The sequence below is a fragment of the Rattus norvegicus genome, chromosome 15, assembly GCF_021556685.1.
Source record: "Rattus norvegicus strain SHRSP/BbbUtx chromosome 15, alternate assembly SHRSP_T2T, whole genome shotgun sequence".
Classification (NCBI taxonomy): domain Eukaryota; kingdom Metazoa; phylum Chordata; class Mammalia; order Rodentia; family Muridae; genus Rattus; species Rattus norvegicus.
This window is the reverse complement of record NC_141548.1, coordinates 31246007-31256885: the sequence shown is the minus strand read 5'-3', so window position 1 is coordinate 31256885 and position 10879 is coordinate 31246007. Positions and strand designations below refer to the sequence as shown.

General features: G+C 50.0%; 1 gene segment (V, D, J or C); it reads right to left on the bottom strand.

Moving 5' to 3' along the window:
* Window positions 1–9330: 9330 nt before the first annotated feature.
* LOC148000931 (T-cell receptor alpha chain constant-like) overlaps window positions 9331–10879 on the bottom strand; it is a 55506-nt gene continuing 53957 nt past the window's right edge. Inside the window, 2 exon segments of the C gene segment in view lie at window positions 9331–9808; window positions 10385–10492. Of these exon segments, the coding sequence occupies window positions 10386–10492 (107 nt within the window).

The window sequence follows — 10879 nt, the reverse complement described above, 5'->3', positions numbered from 1 at the left end:
GGTTTTTAGTTTGGATTCAATAAGTAGATAGTTCAAATATGAAAGGAAATCAGTTTACGATACTGAGTCAGCTGAGAAGAAGCAGTAACTTGGCAAGGAAGACATCACAACAGCCTTTACCATGCACGCAGGTTTACGCTTCTCACCGTGGCTTAGAACCACATGGACCAGGTACTGAGCTCCCAAGTGTCAGATCTGCTCTCGTCTTTGCTGACTCAGTTGAAGCAGGTACTGTGTGGACTGAGGGATGACCCTCTGTTTCCTGCAGCTTGGAGCTCACACCTCTGATGTGGGGTGGTTTATTTTTATTTCCTGTGCTCTTTTTGTAGGGCTGCAAGCCATTTACCACAACTACTGTACATTGTTCCTTGCTCTGCAGTGGTGGGAAACAGCCCTTTGCACCTTCTGCCCACACACTTCCTGTCTCCACTGCATGCAAATGTCTCTCATGTTTCCTCTCTAAACAGCCCACACCTCTGCTCTTTGATCACCTCCTGTGATCTTGGCCCACAAAACACTTTTGTTCTGATGGCTGGAAAATACTTGGAAGTTAAAGAGATTTGTTCCCTTCTTTGGGAAATTGAGCAAGCCGGTGTCAGCTAGCTCAGGGTAGTTCTGGTGGGTAGTGGCTCTGGGCTGGAAGTCAAGGCCATTATTTGGGCACCCCATGATTTAAGACTTATCATAGGGTTTCCAATACTGCGATAAAACACTATGTGGGGTGGAAGCCACTTGGGAAGGAAAGGGTTTGCTTCAGTTTACAGGCCATAGTCCATTCGTCAGGGAAGTCAGGACAGGGACTCAAGGCAGGAGGAGCTGATGCCCAGGCCAGGGAGGAAAGCTGGCTTGCTCCTGATGCTCTGCTCAGCCTGCTTTCTTGTATAGCAGGACCTGCTTGCCTCGGGGTGGCTCCGCCTACAATGGGCGGGGCTCCCCCTCATCAATTATTAAGAAAATGTCCAACAGGCTTGCCCACCATCCAATCTGAGGCGGGCATTTTCTCAACTGACATTCCCTTTTCCCAAATGACTCTAGACCATCAACTGACATGAAAACTAGCCATACAAGACTATGGCTAATTTTTTTAAGAAAATTAACATAAAAATGAGTTTTCCCTGGGTATGTGAAATCCTTTTCCTTGAATAAGGACTTTAGTAAGAAAGAAAAAAAAGCTTGAGAATTCCTACACCAGGCCAGACAGAAATACTTTACTTGCTTCATTTTGAATTTACAAGTCTGAGGGCGCACACGCCTTTTTTTTTTTTTTTTTTTTTTTTTGGCATAATGTGGGCAGCCCGGTATTGTGGAACATGCTTTGCGTGATCTAAAGAGGCGAATTGAGACTGTTCTGCCACATATTGTCTTTTGAACCCTAGAGACCCTCTGTCTCTGCAATTCTGTAAATAATTAATTAGGCGCCTGGGCTCTGCCCAGTGGCATGGGCTATAAAGATAAGAAGCAACCTTGCTGTCTAGGGGTGAGTGAGCCCACCCCTGCCCGTGTGCATCCGCCATGGTATTAGGTGCCTGTGCCCATCTGCTGTTTAAGTTCTCTGACCCCGTGGGGTCTCTAATCCCACAAGGATGTAGTCTCATTTTTCCAAGTGGGGAAGTGGAGCCTTGGTTGACCAGTGTTAGGATGTGAATCTTCTTTCTGACTAAAGCATTGGTGTTGGGCTTTGGGCGAGCTGACTAATAATGAATTTTGGTGTGATGATACTTCATGTTCCTGCTCTACAAAGGCCCGGTTCTCCACAGAACTGAGGGCTCTGACAGGATCCAGACAAAATCCAGGCAAACGGGGTCTTGCCCAGGACCTTGTTTGCCAGTGGGAGGAGAGACGTCTCACTAGGGGACCCATTGCTGCCTGCTCTCACAGGGGTAGACCACTGTGCTTTCAAAATTTTAAGTGTTAGAAAAATGACTGTGTGTGTGTGCGCGTGCGTGCGTGCATGCGTGCGTGCGTGCGTGCGTGCGTGCTCTAATGACTTGGAGACAAGCAGCCTCACCATACCCTGTGCCATCTTGACAGCCCTATTAAAAAAAAAAATATTTGCAAAGAACAATTGGCTTTTTTTTTTTTTTTTTTTTTTTTTTTGGTTCTTTTTTTCGGAGCTGGGGACCGAACCCAGGGCCTTGCGCTTCCTAGGTAAGCGCTCTACCACTGAGCTAAATCCCCAGCCCCAAAATTTTTAAAAGTAAAAATTGCAACTAAAAATTACATCATTTCTCCCCTTTCCTTCTCCCTCCCATCTACTTTCTCCCCCCACATACTTTCTCGAATTCGTGACCACTGGCTTCTTTTTTTTTTTCTTTTTCTTTTTTTTTCGGAGCTGGGGACTGAACCCAGGGCCTTGCGCTTGCTAGGCAAGCGCTCTACCACTGAGCTAAATCCCCAACCCTGACCACTGGCTTCTTTAATTGTTGATATTCAGAATTGTTGATACACAACATGTATGTATGTATATGATTTCAGGGCTGACCATTCGGGATTGGATAGCTAGTTGGGGGGTTCTTCCCTGGGGAAGACTGTTTCCTGTTCTCAGTGTTCCCGGAATGCTGGTCATTCTTTGTTTAGGGTTGGGGCCTGAGTTAACATATCTATTGGTGTCTTGTTGAGGTCTAGTTTTGGCAGCTGTGTCGGTAAGACTTTGTGGGTGTGGCTTCCCTCACATTTCTCAGGAAGAAATCTCAGAGCGCGTTTCCTGTTTCTCTGGTTCTTGCAATCCGTCTGCCCCCGTCTAAGATGTCCCCCGAGTCTTAGCAGGAGCTGTGTCCTAGATGGATCAGCTGGAGCTGGGCACCCCATGATCCACTGTCCTCTGCATAGTGACAGAGTGCGGTTTTCTTTCTGTATGTATGCGTCCGTGTTTGTGGGTGTGTCAGAGGACACCCTGGCAGGAGTCCGTTTTTTTCCTTCTACCATGTAGGTACTGGGATCAAACCCGGGTCACCCGGGTTGGCAGTCGGTGCCTTTGTACGATGAGTCATCTTGCCAGCTTGTCTTCTGATTTGGCCTTATCACTGAACTTTTGACTCACCGGGCCGGCAAATTGGCTCAGAGAGTAAAGACACCTTCTGTGCAATCCTGGTGACCTGAGATTGACCCTAGCTTCACTGCAGAAGTAGAGAATGGACGCCACTACAGTTCTCTGACCTTCACATTGCACCACGGCACGCCCTCCCCACCGTGGCAGCCCTCCTGTCATGAGACTGAGTAGTGCTGTTTCTGCATGGGAAGTATTACCTCGGCAGGTGAACCATGTCCACCCATGTTCCCCGGAGTGCGCGGGGCTCTGTTTTGTCATTCTAATCTAGTCCTGAAGAGGAACCAAGGGAGTGCACACAATCACGGAAGAGTCACTGAAGCAGAACACCAGGAACTGGTCTGGTTCTACCTACATGGGGTTCTATCTATGTGAAGACAGCACCTAGCACTGAGACGTCATGTTCAGTCTGGTGGGACATCAAGGCGTTGGGACTAGACCACTGTGGTCTTATGTAAGCCGGTCCGTAAGCTTCCCAATGTGTAAAAGGTGCAGAGAAATACTCTGCCTTTTGTTCAGGCTTATGAGGAGGGAAGGAGGCAGCGTTTGCTTTGGTGTTGAGTAAGCGCACACTATTGAGACCTGGGGTCCTAGACATGAATGCGGCCAGCTCATGTGGCCTGGCGAGCGATTGGAGTAAGTCAGCTGGGGCCGGCAAGGAGAAGGAAGGAGACCTTGTAGCAGATAAAAATCATGTCTCGCAGTTCTGCTGACCACAGTGTTTCAGGTTTACCTTGAGTTCCTCCTGCCCAAGACTGACCATGAAACAGACCGGTTGCCCCCCACGACCTAAACCACATTCTTTGATCCACTCCACTCTCAAGTTCTGCCAGGCCCATCTTCTATCTGGTGTTTCCCTTTTCATCTTGGTTGATAAATTTAATGTGGATGTTTCAGAGAAAGGACTGCTTCACAGTGGATTTCAGGAGGCCTTCAAAACTGGGATCCTGTGGCCTCTGGAAGGGAAGTATGTTCACGCTCCCAAGGCAAACACACCCTGGTTTGTCCCTCACAGGTGGAAGCCCTTTGGGCTGATGTGGGACACACTGGCCTGAGGAGGGATGCTGCTCAGAAAACCTGCCCCGGGAAAACCTGCCCCGGGGAGACGCCTTGAAAGGCTGTGTCCTGCTATTGGCTCAAGGAGTCCTACAATCAAGGAAGCCTCGAGGGTGCCATAGAGGAGGGGGAAAATGTGTCTCCTCATGGGCGATACAGTGAGAAGCATCAGAGAGGCCATGGGATACTGTGGGGTCCTGTGGTCCAGAAAATTCTCCACCCTGACTTCCCAAAAGGGGGAAGCTGGAGGTCATAGAAGGAATGACAAATGTGTGTGATAAAAGCCGCTGAGCCATGTGGGAGAAGTGGCTGAGTGGGGACCGGGTGAGCCCCTAGCTTACATGAGCATCAGAATCCTTAGGCAGCAGCCTTTTATCACAGCATGGGGGAGCACGGGTGGGGAGCATGGGCGGGGAGCACGGGCGCATCGAAGCAAGCACAGTCAGCCTTGCACACAGGATTGTGGTCCATCCTTTTTGCTCATCCCGACGTCCCACTGCTTTATGTCTGCCTTGGGATTTCAGTTCACTAAGCATTAACATACCCATTATCTCCTTCCACAACAGCGGAAGTAGGTGGGCACGCACTCCGGGTCTCCGTGCAAATAATGCAAAATAGAGACGAAGCAAAGTTAAATGTGCCAGGAAAGAAGGTCGGGGAAGGACAGATCCTGCTTTGCCTGACCCCTGGCTGCCCGAGGAGTGCCAGTAAGATATTAACAGAAGCCATAAAATTACAGCCATTGATGTCTCTCAGGCTCAATATTACCCAGACTGTTTGTGCCGTGACTTTAGGCACACTGCTGAGTTTAATTTATACATGCTGAGACGCAGGAAACGTAGGCTTTTCTGCTGGATGCATTTTGACATGTGCCGGTCATCCAGATTCCAGGTCAACAGCCCTGAGTTCCGAACCCTTGTTCTCCTTTCCCATCAATCCTTTCTCTCTAGAGACAGCCGCCATGAGAGTACCTGCTGTGGCTTATCCCTTTGGCCTGTTCTTCAACTTCATCTGTATGGAGCCACAGAGTCCCTGAAACCTGGCACAGTGTCTGCCCTTAGACAGGTATCCCGCCGGAAGAAAACTTTGGTTCCTAAACTACCTGAGAGAATGTTGGTACAAAGTGGGAAACTGAGGCTGCGGGTTTACAGGTTACAGGAGTGAAGTCATGGACTTGGGCCTGCCGGGTCCCCGTATTCCATCTCCTGGCTTCCAGCAGGGTAGCTTCTTTCTGGGTTTCTCTTGTAGGTGGGTCTCCCAAACCTGGGCAGGCAGTGCCCCCTGCTGCCTGAGGGCCTAGCTTTAGACTCTTTGCAGGGTAAGAGGATCGCGCAAGTCTGGAGTCCAGTGACTGGCCCAGTGCAGGACCTTGTGAAACAGAAGACACTTGTCATTTTATTTTCCTTTGGGAAGAGTTTTTCCGTAGGCGGTGGGGATGTTCTTTATCCCGAATAAACAGACCAAGGGAGAAGCAGCCTTTTGGTGGAGTACTGCTGCCCCCGTGTGGCCGCCTTAAGACAGTACAACAGAGAGGGACTCCCAAGACGGAAGTTTTTCAGGTTTCAGGTTCTGTGACTTCCTTGGACCCTGAGAGACAGATCTCCACCAGGGTTATTTCTTGACCACTTAAGTTTCCTCCTGGAGTGGAAAACGAGACCATACGGAGCTTCTTGTGGGAGGCATCCGTTGGGGAACCAGTCATAGCTGTGTGTAGGCAGATGCCTCTTTCACATCCTGTCCAGCACAAGCTGGGCTGGACATAGACTTTCTCCTTTGAACTAAGTATATAGGCTGGTCTAATTTGAGGGCAATAGAGGTCAGGGGAGGGGGACTTCTTAGAGAGTGGAGCAGCAGTGCCTCCCCAGCCGAGACTGCTGCACATGGGTGTTACCGCGAAGACCTGCAAGCTCCACCCACCGTGCTCGGTGGCCTTCTTTTTTGCACCTGTGGTTGGGCTGCGGTGTAACGGCCCAGCCTACCTCTTCTGGGCACGTGGCCCGGAGAGATAGTATCTCTAACTCTGTATTTTTAACTCCTCTTTCCAGAGGATGTGGCTTCTGCGGGCGAGCTTCAAAGGGCGCCCTCTTTGCCCGTGTCAGCAACCATGACGTCATGGAAGTGGGAGGTTGTTCAGACCCAAACACCTGGAGGGAAGTGGGAAACTTTTTCCATTTCCTGTCCTACTTCTGGCTATTGATTCAATATCTGACCAGCTCAGCCATTTCAGGGTGCAGCTGTCTGTGTGATTCTTGGAGGAAATCCGATGCCTTGTGTGTCTGTGTGAAAGGAGACCTAAAGATGGCTGCGTTGCTCGAGTGGCCTTTACCCAAAGCAGGTTGCCCCTCCCCCCCCAGCCAGTATGTACATCTGCAAGAGTCAGTATTTGCCAGGTCTCTCACGATCACCTCTGGGAGTATCCCTTGGTGGCCCAGACTTTACATCTTGTCCAGGGCCGAGTGGGCTGGATGTCGACTTCCCCCTAGTACTAAGAAAGCCAGAAGCCCTTCTTCCCCAGTGTTGCTTGAGGAACTAGGTTTTAGGGGATTTGTGGGTCACTGGGAAAACTGAAATGGACATTAAGTGACCTTCCCTGGATGCTGGCTCTCATGTATGACTAGAGTTCAGGCTTTTAGAAACCCGTGTTTCCTAGAAACTGCCCTCCAGGATTCAATTAATGGTCATTGAGGTTAACATGAGTCTGAACTCTTCAAGGTTCCACCACTCAAATTTCGATTATTCTAATAGTTTTGCCAAGCTACTTTAGCGGAAACAGTGGCTCACCTGGCCTCTGTGAACGTCACCCCTTTCCCTCTCAAGCTCAATTCCCTCCCCAGTGACTGCGTGGGCCCTCGTTGGTTCGTTTGTTGGTCTGTTGGGTGCTCTAGGTACTGAGGACCTACTGGTGAGCAAGGTCATCTTATCCCAAGGTCATCTGCAGTCTAGCACACTCCACTGCCGACATGTCACTGGGTAATTAGGTGATTATTAGGGTTTCCCATGAGATCTGGGATCTGGATTTTACTGTGTACCCCAAACCTGAATGAGACAAAAACAAACCGTGAAGCCCCAGAGGCTGCCTGAGTGGTCAGAGCCGAGGCTCCTACCTGGGTGTGTTCTACTGCACACATCTGTCCAGCCTGCCTGTTTCCGGACCAAACAGTGATTCCAGCTGTACTGGGGAAAGCTCAGATCACTTTCCACAGTTGTAGCGTTGGAACATGCAGGGTCCATTTTTTCTACCTTCAGAGCCGGCCTGCATGAAGCCCTTGAGGGAGTAGGGCATTTGTCTAGAGTCTAGAAGTATCCTTTGTACAGCCGGCCCTGGCGAGGCGTTTGCTGGCATATGGGTGCCTCTCTGTGTGAGCTGGCCCGGACTGGTCGGGATGCAGTAGCAGCCTTGGGACCATTGTCATGTTGTCACATCTTCGGGTTTCCTCAGTAGCCTCTTCCAGACTAAGCAGTGGTTGGCCCAGAATCGGACATGGAGGAGCCTCTGTCTGTTCCCCACACTCGTTCAGCCACACGTAGCCTCAGCTGTGAGGGAAAGTTTTTGTCTGATTGGATGGCGATTTCTCTGCGGGGGTGAAGCTGACTGATCTCTTAATGGCCTCCTGTCTGCCTTGTCACAGCCCTGCTTGGGTTGGGCCTGAAAGGAAGCTTCACCCACCTCACCTTCGGCTCCCTGCCACATCATTCACTCTGGTCCTCAGGTGACTTTAGGGCTCCAGTGACCTCTGGATGTTGCTGTCTGGGGACACTGGGCTGGCATGGTCCAACAGAGGCCTGGGCCTCTTTCACGGTTAGTGGCGAGGTCTGTCTTTGGCTCCTATAGAGCCTTCTGGGCTTCCTACTCTGTCTCATGCCCACTGGGTCCCCTTCAGCCTCAGCATCATGGCAGCCAATTTTCAGGAGCACCGCACTTCCTCAGCCACCCACGCTTTCTTTGCCTGGATTTTTTTTTTTTTAAAAGAACAAAGTGAATTACCACTTTAGGAGGGGGAAAAAAAAAGACAAACTAATTTGCCTTAAGTTCTTAATGGTTGATAAAGGCTTGCCGTACTAACCTTCCCATGGGCACTTTCATCTAATACAGGGAAGAGAATGGTTTAATTAAAAGAAATTCCCAGTGGTAGTCTCTGGCATCGTGTCAGACACGCGAGGAGGGAGTTGGGGAAGAGGCTTTCGCCCCTCCTCCTGTGTGTGTGTGTGAGGGTGGCCCGGTCATGGTGGTGTTTCCTGAGGCCTTTACTGATCTCAAAAGGCTTCACTGTAGGCTAGAGATTGTAGTTTAGAAATGGCGGGGTTCTGTGGTCAGTCTAATCGAGGGCGGCCAGGACTGGGGACATGGGTTTTTGCTGTAGTCTCCAGGTGCACCTGACATTTCCTAGGCGATGACCCTGGAGTTCACAGGAGGGAGGGACATGCCTTAGAGCACACACTAAAGCTGGTCAGCCCCATCTCTATGAGAAGAAGCAGGCCTGGGTTACAGCGGGAGTATTAGCGTATTCCTGGCTAATGTGATCATAGACACACAGGTGAATCATGGGAGTGTACTGGGTGGTGGCAGTGGGTGGGTGTGGGGGGGAGTCTTGGGAAATAGTAAGTAGTCCCTTTTGGTCGTGAGCAGACCGTTAGTTATTCGTTGGTCACTGAAGTGTATTCCCACCAGAATCCCTGCCCTTGGGGGAAGGAGACTGTCAGGAGAGGCTCCCTCTCTGCAGAGAGCAGTGTGCTGTGAGGCCAGGACTCCTACCGCTAGTGAGAGCTTAGGACATCTGTCCTTGGCCAAGTCCCAGCCATAGGTTTGTGAGGCAAAACACAGTTTCAGTAGCAAGCCAATCTGAGTATGAAAGTAAAGAAGGTGTCCCCGGAGGGCAGGAGCCTTTGGGTGAGAACCTGAGGACACTTGTCATCCCTGACTGGGGAAGTTCAGCTACAGGTCGGAGCCTCCCCACCAACGCCCCTGCTGTCAGCCTGTTATGGGTGACCCTGAGGTGTGTGGCATGAGCAACGACGACTCACGCTCATAAAAGGAGCTTCCTGGTCCTTGGACAGCTCCCTTAGGGGAATTTTTAAGAGGTCATTCCAAGAGGTTGGGTTGAGGGGGAGGTTTGTTGAGGTAACAGTCTGGGCAAATATGATAGACACGTACTTCAGTTTCTCTCTGCATAGCCGGCCATAAGCAGCGTGTAAATGCCCCCACCAAGCCCAGTCAAGCAGGATCACAGTTTCAGCTTTGTCTGAATCACCTTTAATGACGTCATCGGCAGCAGAATAATATACAATGTGGCTCAATACACACAGTAGCGGGGAGCGTCTAGACAATGAGATAATTTCTACACCTTGATGAAAGAGTAATATGTACTTCTTTATGGATGCTTTAAAAATACAAAAAAAAAAAACCACACAAAAAACATATTCTTTACAACATTCTCTAAGAGATTCTGCTGGGAAATCTATCATGGGAGAGGAGGTCTTCAGATCCAGGAGAAGCCCAGCCCCTGCGTCTCTGTGAATGGTCAGCAGCAGCAAGGGGGCTGAGTGGGTACAGCTGAGCTTAGCTCTCCAGCAACCTTCTTCACAGATCGGGGAGATCCAGTCAGTCCTCAGACAGCCTTCTTTACGAGGTGGGAGGGCTCCTTTTGGCTTGAAGAGGGAGCGGAGGATGAGGAGGAGGAAGGAGCTTTGGAGTCACGCTCTTTCAATCTGGAGTGAAGAAGCACAGAGATCAGGACTAGGACCCTCGGGGATGTGATGGGATGAATTTATTAGGGGCTGTGCAAGGTGACCAGGGACCCTGTCAGGCTGGAAACATGTGACTCCAGCCAGGCTTAGGGCTAATGAGTATAATATCTTTGAATATCAAGCTGAGAGAGCTTGCTAGGGAGAAAGAACCCAGCAAGGGGCTGGACGCTCTGAAAGGCAGGTCCAGAGGCACACGGTACCTGTGCATGGGGGTTGGAATTTTTTCCTTCTTTATTCTTTGGCTCTGTGACCTTGATGTAACTTGGCCTCACTTTCATCATTTCTAAACGAGGATAGTGTATCCTAGGAGAGTCAGGGCTGGACCAAGGATGCCGAAAAAATTGTGTTCTGCTAACCAGGTGTTTCCCCCTACTGTTGCAACAATGTTGCCACAGCGTGTATCAGATAGGGGCTAGAGACGGTCTGTGGGTCCAGTCTTAGGATTTAAAAGGGAATTTTAAATCCGAGGGCGATTTGCTCTCAGGGTTTGGTCTTGCCCAGAACTCACACCTCTAAGCCTTTTCCATGTTTTCTTACCTCAACTGGACCACAGCCTTAGCGTCATGAGCAGGTTAAATCCGGCCACTTTCAGCAGGAGGATTCGGAGTCCCATGACTGACAGGTTTTGAAAGTTTAGGTTCATATCTGTAAAACCAAGAGGTGGTAGTCATTAACGGCATGTACATGAGAGGGCTATACAGTGACTCATGACACTGGACTTCCCCAAGAGCTGGTTAGGCTGGGTGTGGGTAACTTCAACTCCTAGGTCCACTTCTTTGAGCTTCTACGCACCCCAATTATTCCTCCAGGGTAGTGTTTTAAGCATAGTGTTTTAAGACAAAAACCACCAAAAGGACTTAGTCCATATAATATTCCGAGGCCCTTGCGTATGGGAATGGGTTTGGGGGTAGATGCTCAGAACTTCTCATAATGCTCTAGGCCGGGGCCCTTCAGTGAAACCACAGCTGTGACTCAGTAAAGAAACGTGGAGCTGAGGAGACACTGAGACCAGACCTTTGCCTGAGGCTGTGT